This window comes from Heptranchias perlo, chromosome 1 (assembly GCF_035084215.1).
Source record: "Heptranchias perlo isolate sHepPer1 chromosome 1, sHepPer1.hap1, whole genome shotgun sequence".
Lineage (NCBI taxonomy): Eukaryota > Metazoa > Chordata > Chondrichthyes > Hexanchiformes > Hexanchidae > Heptranchias > Heptranchias perlo.
Window position 1 is genome coordinate 82,762,856 of NC_090325.1, and position 20,989 is coordinate 82,783,844.

The following is a 20,989-nucleotide window of genomic DNA, read 5'->3' on the forward strand; positions in this document are numbered from 1 at the left end:
GGGGCTGAGATGATTGGCCTCCAACAACCACTACCATCTTCCTTTGTGCCAGGTATGACTCCAGCCACTGGAGAGTTTTCCCCCTGATTCCCATTGACTTCAATTTTACTAGGGCTCCTTGGTGCCACACTCGGTCAAATGCTGCCTTGATGTCAAGGGCAGTCACTCTCACCTCACCTCTGGAATTCAGCTCTTTTGTCCATGTTTGGAACAAGGCTGTAATGAGGTCTGGAGCCGAGTGGTCCTGGCAGAACCCAAACTGAGCATCGGTGAGCAGGTTATTGGTGAGTAAGTGCCGCTTGATAGCACTGTCGACGACACCTTCCATCACTTTGCTGATGATTGAGAGTAGACTGATGGGGCGGTAATTGGCCGGATTGGATTTGTCCTGCTTTTTGTGGACAGGACATACCTGGGCAATTTTCCACATTGTCGGGTGGATGCCAGTATTGTAGCTGTACTGGAACAGTTTGGCTAGAGGCGCAGCTAGTTCTGGAGCACAAGTCTTCAGCACTACAGCTGGGATGTTGTCGGGGCCCATAGCCTTTGCTGTATCCAGTGCACTCAGCCGTTTCTTGATATCACGTGGAGTGAATCGAATTGGCCGAAGACTGGCTTCCATGATGGTGGGGATATCGGGAGGAGGCTGAGATGGATCATCCACTCGGCACTTCTGGCTGAAGATGGTTGCAAACGCTTCAGCCTTGTCTTTTGCACTCACGATATGTACTTTTTATTAAAACAAAATCATGAATTTATCAAAGTAGCATACAATTTTTTAAGAGAAAATAACATGAAATGATAGAGTGAATATTTTAGATCACTTTTTTAAAGAGTGCTTAATATTATTTTATTCCCTTCCCTCTTTGGTGAGTCTTCCTTTATCAACCACTATGTGTTAGCTGCTCCCAAGCCTCTACCAATTACATGGCAAGGTACACTTGAAGAGTTTAAGGTACCTCTGCCTCTGGTCTTCCCTCCCAACACATGAGGAAGTGTGTGTTTTCCACTTGTCTATACCATCATGCTGACACAGCAAATTACAAATTTAAGGATTCTTGTAGAAGAAGGTTTAGTAATAGTGAGCAATTTTAACAGTGAACACCCATTTTAAAGCCTCTGAGGTACCACCACAACATGCAATATTCTTCTATGAAATATTTATGTTAATGCACTGGTACCTACCATAATACAAAATCACATTCATTTCACACATACCAAAGAATCCTTATAAAAATGTATTGCAACAAGTTACAACATTGCCTCAAAATAAATTGATGTCAGGCCAAGCCCAGCTGTGCAATATATAATACAGGTTAACTTACGCTTCAACATTTTTACTGCAACTTTCATAACAGGCTGTGAGCGACTTAAGCCGTATGCAGTTCCTTCAACTACCTTTCCAAAGGCCCCAGACCCAAGAATTCGCCCTTAAAAAAGCACAAGAAATTCAATAATTAATGTGACATGAAGAATTTTATCATGTAAACAACATGGGTCTAGACATTATCTAAAACTGCCAGAACTGACAGAACAAATAAAGTCAGGATGGTCAAATTCCATTCCAGATTGCAAATTATGCTTGCATATTTGTTAACAAAAAAGTGTGTGATGGCCTACTTTATATTCTGACTTTCTAAGATCAACAGTGGTATTCATCCACCTAGATAATAAAAACTCGATTTGTTTAGTACTAAAGGTACCATAAAGACCAATTAGGTTGGGGTGCCTACTGTTGTTTTCTATAACTCTACTTTATCATTGTCACCATTAGGTAATTACAAGAGGATTATAAATTGCCGATGGCAGAAGCCCTGCATGAAAAGAAGGACTTGCATTTATTTAGTGCTTTTCACATCTTCAGAACATCCCAAAGCGCTTTACAGCCAATGAAGTACTTTTGAAATGTAGTCACTTTGTAAAGTAGGAAATGTGGCAGCGAATTTGTGCACAGCAAGGTCCCACAAATACAAATGAGATAATGACCAGATGATCTGTTTTAGTGATGTTGGTTGATGGACTGGCCAGGACACCAGGGAGAACTCTCCTGCTGTATTTCGAATGGTGCCATGGGATCTTTTACATCCACCTGAGAAGGCAGATGAGGCCTCAGTTTAACGTCTCATCCGAAAGACAGCATCCTTCAACAGTGCAGCGTTCCCTCAGTACTGCACTGGAGTGTAAACCTAGATAATATGCTCAAATCTCTGGATTGGCACCTGAACCCACAACCTTCTGACTCAGAGGTGAGAGTGCTACCACTGAGCCAAAGCTGAAGGAAGTGAAATGGGCACTTTACTCAAAAGAGTTAAGTGGCATTCTGCATGTTAGTTCAACAGTCCTGTTACCTGACATTTGAGCAATTATAGTTAGTGGCTAATAGGATATGTATTTAAACCAGAATGCCTCTGAGCTCCAACACAATGAAGACTTACCAAGGACAAGTCCATCCCTAGGAAACTCCCATCTTGTATCGTAGGGAAGTTGCATGGGGTCAACATAAATATATTCATGCCCATCTGGACTTATGGATTCAATGACTCTCCATCTTATCTCATATCTTGGTTTCTATACAAAACAATAGATCAATGTTTTACATTATTGGAATGAGAGAATTTTTTTTTCCTGTCTTAAGCAGACTAAATTTTAAAGATCTGTTGAAATATATCTACTTTGCACCATTAAGTTTATTTATATTAACACATTCAAAGTCTTAGAGTGCCATCAAACTATCTGGAATTAAAACATTTCCAATAAATCTCGATTACATCTTTTGGAAATACAAATTATATGGGATTATATTAGACGGCTGTAGGAATCATGCAAAAGAATCCTAAAAAATGTAGCCCCGATAATCCGTGGGGCAGCAAATTTTGGCATCAGTGCCGAGATCTGGCTGCTCCAGATCTCCAACACTGATGCTGCTGAATCTGCGAGGTATGTCCCATGACATCAATACCTTCAGTGGTCTTGGGGCGCTGCCCCTGTTGGGAAGTTTGGCTGAAGGGACCCAGAATAGGGGACAGTGGGTGGGTCCCCACCAGAAACACTTTGAAGCTGCCTCTGTGGTTGCCTTAGTAATGGGATCACCGTGAAATCATTACATTAAAAAATTTAATCTTTGGGGTTCCAGGCCATGATTCTAGGCTAGACCCCTGATGGGTCGAACATCTACCCCTTGGTTGACCAGTACACCTGATCTCACCAGGCATTCCTGTACCAACCATAGAAGACCGTGGGCACAGGAACCCCAATGTTCAGAATTCCCACCCTGGCCCCACCCCCTTTATATTGATGACCTTGTAAGGAAGGGACAGAGGCTCCAGCCCACAAAGCCATCCTGGAAACTTGAGCACAAGGCCAGGACCCAGCATATCCAGATCCCAGCCTAGTTTCTGGCCAAATCCCAATGAATTTATGGCAGACGACCACTGAAATGGTCATGGAATTACAGGTCTTATATTCCTAAAGGCCTTCAGAATTTTGATCTGTTCTGTTTACTTGCATTAAATACTTCTATTAAGTTCAAACTCACATTTTTCTCCTCATATTCTTTCTTTCCCCACTCAAAGATAATAAATACTAAATGTCCTCAGGAGGGCAGGACAATTTGCTGCTGGTGCTATCAGTTCCACCATGATTAACTGGGGAGAGCTAGGTTGACCCAATGTTATCTATTTACCCTCTTTTTTTTGCAAGGTGCTGCCATCCAACGGTCCAGTGGGACCTGACAGAACTCGCGTGGGCGAGAAAACTTCAAGAGGTAAATAGACCTAAGTCTCAAGCCTTTGGTCTTCAGTCTGGTGATCATATGAGTTCAACTTCTTGAGTTAACTTGCTTTTCACACTTAAAGAACAACACACGGGTCTTTTTGAAAAAGGTGCATGTTTCCGCCGCAGGATATACTTGGATTGAATTTTTTATTCGTTTTGATTGCATTTTAGGAATTTTAACATGAATGGACTTGAGACTTAAATTTATTTCTTACCTGTTTCCAAACTACGACAAGCACTATCAGAGAAACGATCACGATAACCAACAGCACCAAGACTGCTGCAGCCACAGTCAATTCAGAATGTAAATCTGTAAATAATTTTTAAAAGATTGTTATTCCAAAAGTAATGATACTGTGTTGATGCTTTTGATGGAAATTTTTCATCTGTAAGTTAAAATAGAAGGCAAGGCCCAGTGGGGCCTTACTTTCAGTGTAAAACCCTTACCTGCTTATGGGCTTCATGACACTAGTCCTTAACAGCTATCTTACTATACAGAGCAATTGTCAGATGATGGGCTCCCCCACAGGGCTCTGGAGATGGGCATTTCATTCAAGTAAAATCAGAATGGATGCAATTAAATAACATCAGGGAGAGACTCCTTATGAATCTTGTCTACTGGATGTCACTGAATCCCCTGTACATTTCTCTAGTCACAGACCAAGTACAATTGACTGTCTTTTTTATTTTTAGCAAAGACTGCCCTGATTTGTTATGAAGGCAGCAAATTCAGCAGAGATTGCACGAAAAAGCCAAAGTTATCTGCTGCTTCCGTTTCAAAAGACTGACTATGCAGATATTGGCGCTGGCCAGTGAGTGCAAGAGTTCTTTGCTCGATAGTGGCATGTGTTTGAAGGAATTGTCCTTCTCTGGGCTTTAGACCAGGGATCTTCAGCTGATAAAGTACAGGGGCTGTTGATGGCTAACACCGTGGGACCTATAGTCGGTATATATTTCACATTAAAAACATTTGTTAAGTTAGCTTCTTTTAAAATGATGGAGGTTATCTTCCAGGTATTAATAAATTCACTGCCAGATAGAAATTTGGATGTTGGGCAGAATTTGAGTTGTGGCTGATTTTCCAAAAGCCAAAACTCAAATGCATCCCTTTTATTTGGACAGAAAGGCTTTCCAAATCCACCAATTTGGCATGTTACTTGGAAGAGGATTTAATGAACTTTGAGTCAATGGACCACGACTTTATCCTACTAGTGAAATTTGGCCTACCCAATTCTGGTTTAAGAACAGGGCAGAATGTGTCATATTGCTATTTTTCAAACTGTTTTTAATGAGACCACACAGATTATTTTGAGGAAGTGTATAAGATGCAAGAGGCCCCATGATGTGGGGAGATGTTTCCAAGCAGATAATTATCCAGAATCAAGGATTTTTGGGCCAACAAAATCGAGGCATTGCCAGACAGGGAGCCAATGTAGGTCAGCAAGCACAAGGGTGATGGGTGAACGGGACTTGGTGCAAGTTAGGATACGGGCAGCAGAGTTTTGGATGAGCTCAAGTTTAATAACTTGTCCAGTTGGACAAAATCTAATCCCTTCATTATTTTAAAGACCTCAAACAAATCCCCTCAAAGTCAATGATTTGCCACAGTAAAAAAAAGCCCCAATTCCTTAAACCTATTATAACTAACAGCCCTTAAAATAATATTGATCGATTGCACCCCCCCCCCCGCCGCACTGGACTTTTTCCATGAGGGGGGACCAAAGCTGAGCATAGTATTCTAGATGCAGCCAAACCAAGGCCTTGTATGAATTGTATTTCTAGTTTCATATTTAACTGTCCTAGCTATACAACCCAATGCTTTTGCAACAGCCTTGTGACAGGGTCATGGACCTTCAATGTTTCATAAACTACAACCTCAGGCCCTTCTCCCATGCAGCAACCTTGAGCTCGCAACCCTGCATAGCATTTATATGCGTGGAATTATCCCAACCTAAATGAATCATGCTGCAATGGTCTTTATTGAAAGGCATCTGCCACGCATGGACCCATTCCCCCAGTGAATTTAGATCCGCAGTATGAGATGGAATAGAAACCATTACTTACTGTGAGCCACTAGTTTGACTTCACGTACAGCAGCTGCAAGCTCATTCTTTGCAATGCATCTCACAGCTACGGTGTTATCGACTTTCTGAAAGGTCAACTTGCTTTCTACAGTATTTTTCTTTGTCTGATGGGTCTCAATACTGATTTCACTCGAATTGTTGTGAAGTACATTCCAGAGCATAGTGTCATTTGCACACCTATGGGAAGGTATAAAGATCATTAGACTTGTTTCAAAGACTTGTTTCCATTTTATTACCTAACTGCAATTTATTATATCTTAAAAAAATATTTCCAACTAAACAATTTACTGGCTACTTGGAGGCAATGAGGGAAATACTTTACTCAACTGCATCTTTTTATTTGGTTTTCCAACAGAAGTGAATATCAATAGAACTAGAAATTTTAATTCAAAGTAAGTAGTTTCCTCACTTAAGTATGCTGCATGATTGAATGATTAAGTCCTCACTTTTTTAGGTCCGTACAAATCAGCCATTCGACCTCTGGGCTGGGCGTCCCGTCTGCAGAACATGAGACTATCTGGCCACTAGCAGAACCATGGTGAAGGTCAACAAGATTGATGATTTTTGCTGGCACTGTAAAAGAAAATAGAAAAAGACATTAAAAAAATTTGATCTGTACTTGTCTGCCAAAAACAATGGGAGAGAAAGCAATTTTCAAAATACTCTGCACATGCAGCGCTAAAGATAGACACAAGGTATTTTCCCATCATTACACTCAGTTAAAAAGCATCGCTGACCTATACAGAGACTTAGAATATCAGATATCTCGCACAAGGACTAAGAAAATCAGAATGTCTAAGGTCCCAGATCACTAATGAGATAAAACCCCTGTCATATTTTGTTCTTTAATTTAAAGGGTTTTCTTCAACATGGAAGACAATCTGTTTAAATGGCTAAGGAAAGTGAAAAGATAGATTAACATGAAATCAATTGTCAGAACTAACCAGTGGACTCACCAAAGTTGATTTTAACCCTATCCGCCTGGCAGAAACCGGACAGGTGGTCAGTTAAAACTGAGCAGGTCAGTTACCTGCTTGAAACTTTCCCTCAGGGTTAATCTGCAGGGTTAAGCAGGCGGGGGCTTCATGAATTTATACAAATCATGGTGATATTACTTCTAATAGGACCCTGATTGCATTTTAACCTGGACCTAAGTGGGAAAGCTGCCATGACTTTCCCACCAGCTGAGAGCAGGTTGGCAGCTGTCAGGAAAGGCAAAGAGTTCCTCCAAGGTTAGCGAAAAGCTCTTTTTTGTGGGGCCCACAAGTGCAGGAGTGCTCTCCAGGCCCCACAAGGAAAGTTGCAGCCTCCACTGCCCCAGATGCCCCCCATCCATACTCTCCTGTGAGACCCTCCCGAAACCCCTTCCCTGCAAGGCCTACCTGCTTGCCGACAAACCTTCCTTTGGTGCCGACTGTTTCAGACAGACAGCAGACCGACGGCATGTATATGCGGCCTGCAGGTTAAAATTACCTGCGCCTCAAACTAAGGCTAGCGAAAGCATTTTGCATTCGCCCCGCCTCCGCCTGCCTGAAACCTGCTGGGGGTTAAAATCGATCCCACCATTTCTGAAGAATAGTCTTTAACCAAAACATTAACCTGCTCCTTCTCCTTTGAGATGCTGGTGGACCTGTTGTGTATTTCCAGCATTTGAGTATTTATTTAAGATTATGCAGTTGTGTTTTTAATCTTTTAAATTTGAAAGTACCACTACCTCAAATATTCACTATAATGTAATATTGCAAAGAAGTGCTAAAGCAGAAAAGTACAGGTACTACAAATATCGGCTAGTTAAAGGACCCAATGGAGCTTGTGGGCTTACCTTTAACCTGTAAGTAGAACGTATAAGTGGTACTATTATCTTCATTTTCAACGACAATGGTATAAGCCCCACTGTCTTGCTTCTTTGCACGAATCAGAGTCAGATTACTTTGATACCTGGACAAAGTCAACAAATAGCAAGTAGGGTGTCAGTAAATGGAGGTGGCATCAAATGTTTCACTTTCTTAAACGTTTGAGAGTTGAAAAATCTTTAGTTTAGAGTGACCTCAGGATGTCTTAGGACACAGTCACTGTTGCAATGTAGGAAACGGGGCTGCCAATGTGTGCACAGCAAGATCCCACAAATAGCAATGAGATAACTGATCAGGTGATCTGGTTCTTAGGTGTTGTTGGTTGAGGGATAAATGTTGATCAGGAGAATTTCCTGCCTCACTATGGGATCTTTTACGTCCACCTGAGAGGGCAGATGGGGCCTCAGTTTCATCCGAAAGAAGGCATCTCCAACAGTGCAGCGCTCCCTCAGTAATGCACTGAACTGTCCACCTAGATTATATGTTGAAGTCTCTGGAATGGAGCTTGAACCCATACCCTTCTGACTCAGAGGCAAGAATGCTACCACTGAGCCAAGGCTGAAGCCTGAGGTAGTGAACAGCATGCATGCCTGCTTTCTACAAACGTACGTATCATTTGCTATAAAAGGAACGCCTGAGGACACATCCCCAAACTGACAGAGGAACAGAAGAAGCACAGCAGAAGTAGCGTCCATTCTTCTTCCATCGGAATTTGCCGTGGCTGCTTCCAGGGGGCAGAAACCCAGCAGAGACGGGATCCATCCCAATTTCCTGTCATTCACCCACCCCCCGCCACCCCAGTGCTTAAAGCCTGACTTCTACCCCAAGAAGGAGTAGACATTCTAGGCTGTATTTTTTTGTCTAAGCTAGTATTACAGAAAAATATAATGCTGGAAAATTACACATTAGTGAATGAAGATGGAGATAGCTGGGAAAGACCGGGGGAATGGAACTAACTGGGTTGCTCTTGCAAAGAGCCAGCATGGGCTCGATGGGCCAAATGGCCTCCTTCTGGGCTGTAACTATTCTATGATTCTACTTTGTATTGGTGAGTACTGATCATATCAGTGATGTAGAAGATAAATACTTTTGAATAGATTTCATTCCAACAAATGTGCCACGTGCGATCAACTATATACTGGACTGTGCTGTGACGTGAGTTCTGTTTTACCTGATTTCCTGGGTTTTTGCCGTGTTGATCATCACCTCGTTGTTATCCTCATGCAGGGTGACATTGTTTTTTAGCCACCATACAGTGGGTTCTGGGTAAGCCTCAATGTTAACCACAAACTGCTTGACTTCATGTAGGTCTGCAAACTCTTTTGTTCCATAGTTGGGATCCAAATGGATAAATCCTTTCTCTGGGAATGGGAACAAAAGAATGGCAAGTAAATTGCAATAGCCCTGAAAGACTTTCTGTAATTCTCAGCAATATGGTTACCATTTTTAGACTAAGGATCTAGTGTGCTCTACTAGTTACCATTTTGAGCTTCAATGACAGAATTAGAATAGGACACCCCATTAACAAATAAATGTTGCATCTTCAGTACTCACTGCCTCCTTCAGAAATTACTAAATCCACCACTGCAAAAAATACGCTTTTGTGCACTTTTTTCCATCTAACACAACTGGGAGAACATTGGTTATAATTGCATATTAAGCTCACACCGCACTGCATTCTCATAGGAAAAAAGATTTATATTTATATGCGCCTTTCACAACCTCAGGACATCCTAAAGCGATTTACAGCCAATTAAGTATTTTGAAGTGTAGTCACTGGAAATGCGGCAGCCAATTTGCACACAACAAAGTCCAACAAACAGATAGTCTGTTTAAATGATGTTAGTTAGGAGATAAATATTGGCCAGGACACCGGGGATAACTCCCTTGCTCTTCTTCGAAATAGTGCCATGGGATATTTTCTGTCCACCCAAGAGGGCTGAAGGGGCCTTGGTTTATGCCTCATCCAAAAGACAGCACTTCCAACAGTGCTGCACTCAAGTGTCAACCTAGATTATGTGCTCAAGTCTTTGGAGCGAACCCACAACTTTCTAACTCAGAGGCGAGAGTGCTACCACTGAGCCAAGGTTGGCACCTGGCCTTAGGAATGCTCCTGCGAAGATTAACTCCCTCCCTGCCCTCAATTCCTCCACTAGGACCTCCAGGGAGGCATCAAAGAAGTGGGTGGGGAGGAGGGGTGAACCATCTGCTCTTTGTAGCATGCCAGGAAGTGTTCAAGATGAAAGCAACAACATTTCTAAGCAGGGGGGATACAACTTTGTTTAAAGAAGTACTGCACCAAAGTGTCAACTTGCATTATGTGTTTAAGTCTCTGGAGGGGGATTTGAACCCACAACCTCCTGATTTCAGAGGTAAGAGTGCTACCCCTGAACCACGGCTGACACCTGACATTGTAGCTACTTGTTTTCATATGTCATAGGTAAGGTCACTGGATGTTGGCTTTCACAAAAAAATGAAACAGATTCTGGAATGCGATCGCCAAAACACTGGTAAAAATCCTGAAATCCCATGTACCAAAAATCTAGCTTCTTCCAGGAGATTGTGTGGTTAGGGAATGTGTCAATAGTGTTGGCACTTTTACCATGTTTGTATGGGTCAGGCTTGATCGACCAGTGGGTCTTTTCCTGCCCCTCATTTTCATATGTTCTTATGTCTATACCCATTTTTCACCCAATTTAGTATTGCATTGATAATCAGATTTATTAGGTAAATGTGTCCTTTCTGCCAGTTATTAGAATGCTCTGTTTATAGAAGATGTTCAGCAAGCCAGCAGATAGAGGAAAATTGGCCAATTCTGATTTTGGCTCCTCCCACTCTCCTATAGCAATCCTACTCCCACTCTGTGTTTCTTTTTTTCTACCTACTTTGGCTGCTGCATGAATTCTGGATTTAAAAAGGTTTAACAAAATAATAAAATACTGTACATGTGCAATATTTTCATTCAGCACTCGAGCATCTGCTCCCACTACATGGGAGTATCAATGGGTGTAGAGAGAAGAAATGGCTGGGATTCTTTGATATCACCCACAAGCCCATTCAGTGGTCAGTACCCCAAATTAGCACAGGTCTCAGTCCCAAGTCTAAGGTGGGGGGGGGTGGTCTAGAAGAATTTAGAGCTCAGAAATTAGCAGCAGCTCATTTCCATTGCATTTGGTGCAAGTCAAATCTGAATCCAACATCTTTTGTAACAACAAGTGAAACATTTGGAAATCATACAAAAAAGCATCTTATGTGACAGGTGACAATATATTAGAAAACCTTTTAAAGGGAACCTATTGTATGTGTGCATATGTTTGTGAAGATGCACCAGTATAAAAACTAAAAGAAAAATAGACAAATACATATTAATTCATACTTACCACTAACGTGGATGTGAACCTGCTTTAATCTGTTCGTATCTTTAGTTGCATGAAACACGAAACATTCATAGACTCCAGCATCTTCCAGACTGGCTTCCTTAATTTGAAGGGTCTTCATTATTTTTAAGCTTGGTTGTCTTACTTCTTTAAGAACTTGATGTGCCTCAATTCCCCTCTGTAGTGAAACAAGGAATCTGTGTGAATGACTATGATTCCTCTTAGTATTGTCCTTTAGAATTAAAAAATTATCATCCAACAGCACCAAATATTCTGGGGGTTTTTAGCAACAGAGCAGATTTGAAAACTCTTAGGATGCACTTACACATCAACATTAGTGTTACAGCAAAAAGCTTTCCACTTGAGGACAACACTAAAGTTGGTGTGTAAGCAAGGATTTTCCCAAGTGATCTCACTCTGGATCGCACTGGAGGGGTAGAATTGAAACTCCTAGTAGCTGAGGGTTTCACACTCAAACTGCAAATCCCAGGCCACAGTTTAAACAAGGTCTTCTGCAGTCAAGAGTGCAAAATTGTAGGTAGAGTTTACATTTCCCATTGTAGAGGTGGTAGAAAAGTTATACTTTTTTTTAAAATTGATCTCGGGATGCGGGCCGCTGGCAAGGCTGCATTTATTGTCCATCCCTAGATGCCCTAAGATAGTGTTGACCCTTCTCCTTGAACCATTGCAATCCTTGTGCTGAAGGTGCTCCCACAATGGTGTTAGGTAGGGAATTCCAGGACACTGATCCAACAACGATGAAGGATCAGTGATATATGTCCATGTCAAGATGGTGTGTGACTTGGAGGTGATGATGTTTCCACCACATTGCTGCTCTTATTCTTCTCGGTAGAGATCGCAAGGGAGGGAGGTGCTGTCAAAGTAATTCTCCTCAAACCACATAACAATTTGGAATGCCAAATTAACTCTTTTTTAATAAAAGTGTTTTGCTGTACTTCAGCAGTCAGTTACAAGAAATATAATGGTGCCGCGATGTCAGAACATAGTAACAATTAAAGCCATTGTGAACACCAGGCAATAAAGATCAGGTTTGGAAGAGCCAGTGTAAATTAGCTCGCTATACTCAAAGTAAATTCAGGAGCGATGCACTCTTGTTTCACATTGCAGAGTATAAACACATCCTTAGAAATGTTTGAATAGATCCAAGCTTCAGTCCATGCAGTGGAAAAATGCATATAATTTGTCTTCTACATTCAAGGGAGTGCTGTGCAGCATACAGTTCTGATGGATTATTTTTGATTTTAGACTTTCCTTAGATGGAGTCTCAATATGTATTTTGTCCTCAATTATACAATGGTTTTGGAGTTCAGAACGGTGGGCTAACACCAATGGATATCACTTTATCTTGGCACTTCTTTCAACCATTGGATGCTGCATCTCAGGGCCAGAAATAATCCTTCTCTATTCAAATTTCAATTAAGTGACAAAAAAGTGTTTAAAACCACAAACTCACCAATGCAGAAAAGTACACAATCATAATTAAGATGGGGATGTTTTGTTAAAGCTCAGAAACATTACTGCTTCACAGCTTTTAGACCATCCATATGACATGAACATCTGACCATAACCGTCTTAATATAGTCTTGATCGTATCCCTTCATGATGCCATACGTAAATAGAGGAGGCCCTCTGCTTCTTTTGTTTGTCTTACTTTACACCAGTCTTCGTGAAATTTTAATAACTAGTATTAGTTCACCATTGTTTAAGATAATTGGCAGAAGAACCAGAGGGGAGAGGAGGACAATTTTTTTACTCAGCGAGTTGTTATGATCTGACAGGGTGCTGGAAGCAGATTCAATAGTAACTTCCAAAAGGGAATTGGATATATATTTGAAAAGGAACATTTTGCAGGGCTAGGGGCAAGAGCAGGGGAGTGGGACTAATTGAACAGTTCTTTCAAAGAGCCGGCACAGACACGATGGGCTGAATGGCCTCCTTCTGAGCTGTATGATTGATTCTATGATTTGATGATTCTACGATTGTACTAATAAAATATCATGCTGTTGAAATATCTCAGTGCGCTATTTCTAGTGCACTGGTTAATGTGACATCGTTAAAATAAGGTAAACAAGCATTTGACAAGATTGCATTAGTCAGTGTACTGAAAATAGTGCACAAAGAAATTTCAACCCACAATAGACCTAACATTTTGTCACTCCTGCTTCATGTAGTCAGGTCCACTGATTGCTTAAATGTCATATTACACTGAAAGCTATGTAGTAATTGTTATCTTCAGGTCTACATCATCATCTTCTGCTAAAATATCAGTTGCACCATGAAAATATTACACCTACATTATATTTAACAGATAAACACTGTTCTCCCCAAAGTTGATTCCACATGAGGAAGCAAAGTAAGCCAAGAAAAAAGGTAACTATTTTTGCTCACCTTTTTTCCTGGATAATTCCAGTCAATATTCACCACTTCATTGTCCATTACTAGACAAGTCACAAAGATGGGTTCACCCACTTTCACTACCGTTTGAAGAGCTTCTATTTCAACTTTAAGATCCTCAGCCACTAAAACAGAAGGTACAAGAAAATAATGTTAAAATCCATCTCAGTGGGAACAGATTTAATAACACTTGGTATATCAATACCAGGAGGTTGTTCAGAAATGGAAATATATCATTTTAAATGTTTAGAAAAAGATTCTGTTTGTTATTTGTAACAAAATTGTAGAATACATTTATGATTTTACTACAAATGGCAAAAAAGGACATCTCCCCCCTTAATATTGTCAGAAAGAGTAAAGACATTCTCAACATTACAATGAAAAGAAACTCAAAAGTAGATCTTCACTTTATAGCCTGATAGTATCCCCAATTAAATGACATTATGCAGTAGGAAATAATAACAAGTCATATATTTGGTGATGTATGTTGGTTGATCATTATCCAATCATACTGTGCAAATTGTGTTATATACCATTTAATATTTATAAAGTTAAGTATTAATCCCCAAAAGGTAACATAGTAATAACTATCTTTAATTGTCTTGACATTTAGTCACCAGAGGAGCAGTTTATTGCCTCATTAAGTTACACATAGGTTTGTGATGAGGACTGAGTGGCACAATGCGCTTGCACCATGCAACCTAGATTTAAAATAACTCCAGTCCAATAGAATGAAAATCTCTTCTATTTGTTCATTGTAAGGGACTAATGTGAAATTGATTTAGGCAGTCTCCATTCAGTTCCTAATCAGACTGGGCATCACTGCCCATAATTTGGCACTCAATTGGCAATCTCACTCAGAGAGGCTAAATAGATGGGTGGTGTGGGAGAAAATTGACGCTAATACAGCAGACAGCGCTCTTCTGAGGCTTGGGTTAGGACATATTGTTGGACATAGTACAGGGAGCTCATGCTGTATCTGTCTACTATGTCTGGGCTAGGTGGGTTCAATACTTCCTCAACACTGATATCATTTACATTAAAAAGAAAAAGATGTTTGAAACAAGTAAGAAAGTTTAACTTATTTTTAAAAAAAGAAGCATTCATTTTCAATATCAAAAACCTTTCACAGCGTTTTTGTCTATAGAATTGCTTTATTTTGAATTAATGACAAATAAACTTAATCCCAGAAAGTATGATTCAGTACATCACAGCTAGCATTGATCAAATGAAAGACAGTAACTTCGAGTTGCTTCACCTTTAAATGTATTAACAATGTACTCTTCTGATCTGTGCTCCACACCATTGATTGTTGCGATGCAGATGTACGTCCCCTCTTCGAAGAGGCCCATGAATCCTTCTTTATTATTATATTTGGCAGAGATCATGCTCTTAGTATCAACATTACTCAGGGTGACATGGACATCTGGATTGGATACACGACATGGGATTTCTGCAGCCTCACCCTCTGCTGCCATTACTATATTTTCAAAATTCGTTGGTGGGACAAAAGGATAGTCGGGATCTGAAAGAAACAATATGTTTATCAATTAACTCCGGTTCAACACTGTGAAAAAACCAATGTATTTAACAATTAACTCCAGTTCAACACGATGTTTGAAAAATGCCAATTTAAAATGGATGTATAAAGTCTAAATGTATATGTGACATACTTTGCAGGATATCACAAAGCATCTCCAATAACCTGCATCAAAAAACCTTTAAACTGAATGAGTTTATAACGGAGAGTATTTTCATTTCACACTGGCATCTTACACTGTTTACACTCTACATCTGTCACTTATATACTATTGTACTCTTTCAGTTAAAACAAGAATTTGGACCCAATGTCCAGCATGTTTTCAATAAGAGCTATTATGCTGTACCTTGTTTCCACTACAGAACTTTTCCTGAAGTGAGTCTAGCATTATTCAACTCCAGAATGAACTTTGGATTATAAAACCTTGTACCAGTGTCACACTAGAACAAAAAGACACTTCAGTGACTTTAGTTAGAACTATGGTTACAGAAAGCCATCTAATTCAAACTGCTGAGTGCTTGGCAACTAAAAGGTCATCACATCAACTAATTTCTCTTGGTTTGAATGACTTTCAGCTGCTCTCAGCCAATTTGCAGAAGGGAGGTGCAGCTTGGAGCAAAGGAAAAAGTGATGTCATCCAACTTGTCACTCATATTTTTTCTCCTACCAGCTAAGCACAGAGCATCATGGAAAGCCTCCAACTCAATGTTCTCGCCTTCCAGATGCAGGGGTCACAGCTATTGCATAAACTAGCTGAGGAGAATTCAACAATATAATTAGAAGAATTTTTTGCTTTTATAAATAAATCTTTGGAATAAATTAGAACACCTCTGACCCTTCTGTCCTTCTGAAACTACTGTTGGACTTTTGAACCGAAGCTTGCATTTCATAACTAACAGACATGTGATCCTACAATATATAACCACTCAATTGGAATGTGACATTTTTTAAAAGCCTAAATAAGTAATTTTAACCTACCCTGCCTGGCAGGATACTGAAGGGATCAGATTGCTTGTTTTTATTTTTTAGAACTCTGCTGGATTTTTGCAGCAGTGTCAATGAAAATTCACAAGCAGCTTCAGTAAGCATGTGATGGGGTGGGGAGGGGGTTGTTGTAACCAGGGGGCATATTGGCAGTGCAAGGCAGCTGTGAGAAACATTAATGATGAAAGCTGGGAGGCATCAATGGCAGGACGAGAGTCCATGGAAGCCAGGAAGAATTGGGAGTAGGTGACCAGGCATGGGGGACAGAGTTGGCAAACTAAGGGTGGTCGCAGGAGTTGGAAGCATTGATGGTACACTGGTGACTACCCATTACCACCATTGATGGCAGGAGGAGGGGACGCCTGCTGAGATATAGATGATAAGGGATTGAGGATGACTGTTGGTAAATAATTTAAATACATCACTGCAAGTTATTAGTGAAAATATATATATGACATTCCAGGTGCACCAGCCTAGCCAATAAAGAAACCCTATGCTCACTTTTACTTTACTCTGATGTTAAAGGTGGTGAAAACAGGAAACCCATGCAATGGTAATGCCACCAATAGTGATGTCTCAACATGCTCCCCCCCCACCACCCCCATAAAATTGTATTCTTATTTCAGTCTTTACTGCAAAATCTTGAAAGATTCAAACTTCATGAAGTTTGTGCTAGATCATGACTTTCCCAATTAATTTTGGTGACATCCTTCCTGGGGTATCCTTGGCACATGTTTATGTTGTCATTGCCTTTTTCTGGTCCTGGTCTGCTATAGTTGAATAGCCTCCCAATACTCATCAGCAAGGCTCGCACAAAAGTGAGGTAACAGTATATGTTAATCTGTACCCCAGAAAAGGGTCAACACCTTCAGGAGAGGAAGGGAGGAGAAAATTGCTGAGAAAAAGATATATTTATTGTACCGGAATCAGTACAGCTAGCACAAGTTTCTGAGATAAACTTTTATGGAGTCTGAACCTAAATCCAAAAAAGGTAGTCAGGCACCCAGCATATCCAAGGTAAAAGATAGGTAGCAGTAGCTCCTTGACAGCTCAGTTGGTCAATGCAGCGCCAAATGTGGAACTCAGCCATATAGTCTTTGGAAGCCCCAGGTTCAATTTGCGCATGAGTTAGCTGATCTCAGCCAGGGTGTTCTAATTAGGGTCTGTGCCCAGGCTAGGGAAGGAGAAAAGAAAATAAGCTAAATTCCTTTTTCCTGATTGCTATCCAATGAGTCTTGATGGAAAGCGTGTGCTTATGGTCATGAGGTGCGGTCATGATAGAGTTCAGCTGCAATCTTCTCAAGGATTGATAGGCTGCCAACACTTACTGTACAGGCTCACACTTGAAAAATGACCACGTGGCTGTGGTAGCAAAGAGTAGTGCCCCTGCAAGTTTACCACAGCAGCAGTTAGGGCTTTCACAAGATATGGGGAGAAAAATAGCATGGGAGGGTTTTGAGAAAAGGCAGCTAATAAAGCCACTGGCTGTTAAACCTGATAATTTCTTATGTACAAATTTGAGCTGTTCCCTTACACATGCACGCACCTGGAACGAAAACATAGATGTCCCGGCCCTCAATCTCGTCATTGTCATCGAGCTGGGGCTGTGGATAATAGCAGGTATACATGCCAGTATAGATTCCTGTTGCGTCGTGGAACTCAAGTGTTTTCACAAAGTCTCCGCTGTTGTTGTTTTCATCTTTTCTATTGACATTCTCATAAGATTCGTAAAACGGCAACTCCCAATCCACTTCTTTCTCCCCAGAGCACTTCAGGCTGAACGATGTATGGAGATCAACTCTTATTTCTGCTTTGTTGGGGTAAACATCTGGTAAATTTTGGCATTTGGCCAATTGGGGCCCTAAAAGCAAGCAAAAGAAATATGATCATTATTCATAGAACTAAAAGGATACTCTGCTGTGCTCAATTATCCTTTGTGTCAGGGTTGATTACTTCAATGTCACCACAAGCAGAATGAAATGCAGAGTAAACATTGGAATGTTCAAACAAGGAGTAATTATTTACATTGCTCCCAAATTCATTTTTCATCCCATCCTTTGGTACTGGGCCCTCCCGTAAACCATTCACCTGCTGAGGGGATGGGCGAGTTTCCCGACACCAGAACTTTGCCAATCCATTTCTGCAACATTCTGTTAGGTGGTTCAGGAGAGCACTTCCAAGAATTCTTCCCCACCATGGGCAGGCAAGTGCCTCGCATCCACCTGGCTCCTCCCCTGATGACCTGGCTGAAATTGGAAGATCACTAAGGCACACATTGAATATCTTACTACACCACAACCTAGAAGTAAACCAATACTTTATGCCACCAGATCAGTAAAAAGTGTTTATAAAAAATTTTAATTCTGAGTTTAAAAAAAACTCACCTTGCCATCAACATAAAGTAAATAATAAAAATGGAATTTTGGAACCAATACAGGCTATGAAAACACATGATGGACAAATGAATGTTCCAGGTGCAAAACCTCACCCACCAGGAGCACATATCGGTAATTTTTTAGGCACATTCCCCATGATTTTCAGTCTAAATTGATGAAAAATCATGAGGCACATGCCCACTATTTCCAAACATGCATTCCCGGTAGGTGAAGCTCCAGTCCCGAAGCATGCATTCAGAAAATCGGATCCGTTGTTCTTATTGTTGTATATATTATTCTGATAAGAGCTGAATGCCAAGTAAGGACTTATCAGGAAAGACTGAACAGGCTGAGGCTCTCTTCTCTGGAAAAAATGGCTGGGGCGTGACCTGGTAGAGGTCTTTAAGATAATGAAAGGGTTTGATAGGGTAGATGTAGAGAAAATGTTTCCACTTGTGGGTGAGTCCAAAACTAGAGGTCATAAATATAAAATAGTCACTAACAAATCCAATAGGGAATTCAGGAGCAACTTCTTTACCCAAAGAGTGGTAAGAATGTGGAACACGCTACCATAAGGAGTAGTTGAGGCAAATAGCATAGTTGCATGTAAGGGGATGGTAGATAAGCACATGGGGAGAAAGAAATAGAAGGGTATGCTGATAGGGTTAGATGAAGTAGGGAGGGAAGAGGCTCGAGTGGAGCATAAACGGCAGCATAGACCAGTTGGGCTGAATGGCCTGCTTCTGTGCTGTAGTTTCGATGTAACATGATATAATGTCTAGAGCAACATGAAGAATACAGCTACTCTATGGACTCTCTTCCATTACTCTCCATGCTCCATACAACCCCATCTTTCATTCCTCGTAGTTGCCTATGCATTGGCAGTCACACTTGGGTGACCTGCCTCAGTTAACAGACAAAATTAGGTAAGGGTAACTGGTGATTCAGCCATTAATGAATACAAAGGAATGTCCATCCTTTAGTACATAAACCTATGTGGTGGATCTGGCAGAAAAGCCTAGGCTACTTGATGAAGGTCAGCTACCTGAGGCAAATGCTAGATATACTTGCTTTTGGAAAGGGAAGACAGCAAGGACAGGGTGAGTTTGACATTGTATTTGTCCACCATTTATGACCAGTTGGGAAAGCCTGCCCAGAGAGATCAATCACTGACTCATGGTGATGGTCTCATGATTCCTGAAATTCAATCCTACAATTCTTAGTGCCTACCCATCTACCAAACAAGCAATGACAAGAAGGAAAAATGTTATGACATCCTGCACTAGACCACCTCCTTTGTCCCAAAGGAGGACAAGCTCATCCTCCTTGGAGATTTTAATTCCTGCCTAGGCCATAACACATGGATGGGGAGCATATTTATCTGTTTCATATTAAGATTTTACATCAGTTTAATATTTGTAATTGAATTGCACTACCAGAAATGCATTTTTTGAATTTTCGCTTAGAACAACATACTGAGATGGTTACCTTTAAAGACTCCCAGGAAGAAGCAATCCACCATCAGGAATATCCTCCAGAATATGCCCATGTTTGTGGAAAATTACTGAAGAAAAAGAGAAAAAAGACAGTCTATACATTATTCCAGAAACATTGGTAGATTTTCTATAGTTTATTATTATGTACAAGATATGTTATTTCCTTGTAACACTCACCCAGCAAGAGCCTGCAGCATGAGTTACCTGATACCTTGTCACTACCATTTGAATCACAGCCACTTACTTGATATCGTTACTGATTTTTAGAAAATGGTACATGTTGTGTGCATATAGAATTACATAGTGTTGTATTTCAGGCAGTTAGATCAATTCTAGTTTAAATAGCATTTTGATTTGTAGATCAGCATATTCAGAGAATACCGTTAATGAAAAAGCTGCTATAGTTCAGTTGCTTCCCCTTACCGTCCTTTATAATATACAGCATTATAAATTTAAAATGAATCTTTTCAGCTGACACTTTATGATAGAAACCTGTGGGGTTATCTCAGCCTTCCGCCTCCATAGCACCCTGTTAGCTGACGAGGGCCCTGACCTCAATCAGTTTGACCAGAACTAACCCCCAGCACTTTGGAACCTGAATCACTGCACTTGGCCATACCAGAGCCAATAATCCAAGTAGAAACCATGGCTCTTTATCTTTTCAGCTGACTTGAGATTGAACTTCTTGAGAAACCTGCCATTTTACAAGGAACTCAAAACTGAACCAAACTATGATGTGGAGATGCCGGTGATGGACTGGGGTTGACAATTGTAAACAATTTTACAACACCAAGTTATAGTCCAGCAATTTTATTTTGTGAATTTAAAATAAAATTGCTGGACTATAACTTGGTGTTGTAAAATTGTTTACAATGAACCAAACTAAACAGACCTCAATCAGACCTGATCGAACAAGATTCAGTTCAACCAGGTCAGTTGACCGAGCAAGCATAATGCTAGTGCTATAAATACATTATTTACTGTAGTGTCACTGTATTTATGTGTTTTTTTAAAATTTGCCATGAAGTACTAAGTTGACATTCCTGCCCTATACTATGCTCCCTCCTGCTACTCCCTAAACTCGATGGCCC

At 40.6% G+C, this 20,989-nt stretch overlaps 1 protein-coding gene across 2 annotated transcripts in view; it reads right to left on the reverse strand.

Moving 5' to 3' along the window:
* The window catches only part of pdgfra (platelet-derived growth factor receptor, alpha polypeptide), a 47,412-nt gene that overhangs the window by 12,633 nt on the left and 13,790 nt on the right, over positions 1-20,989 (reverse strand). For both annotated transcript variants that reach the window (XM_067987405.1, XM_067987416.1), the window contains exons 2-13: positions 19,891-19,966; positions 17,574-17,888; positions 14,762-15,028; positions 13,498-13,628; positions 11,092-11,266; positions 8,883-9,072; positions 7,681-7,796; positions 6,305-6,431; positions 5,839-6,035; positions 3,990-4,084; positions 2,436-2,568; positions 1,326-1,430 (exon numbers count right to left, since the gene is read on the reverse strand). In XM_067987405.1, coding sequence (XP_067843506.1) covers positions 1,326-1,430; positions 2,436-2,568; positions 3,990-4,084; positions 5,839-6,035; positions 6,305-6,431; positions 7,681-7,796; positions 8,883-9,072; positions 11,092-11,266; positions 13,498-13,628; positions 14,762-15,028; positions 17,574-17,888; positions 19,891-19,951 — 1,912 coding nt within the window. In that variant the 5' untranslated portion in view covers positions 19,952-19,966. The remainder of the gene's footprint in view (positions 1-1,325; positions 1,431-2,435; positions 2,569-3,989; positions 4,085-5,838; positions 6,036-6,304; positions 6,432-7,680; positions 7,797-8,882; positions 9,073-11,091; positions 11,267-13,497; positions 13,629-14,761; positions 15,029-17,573; positions 17,889-19,890; positions 19,967-20,989) is intronic.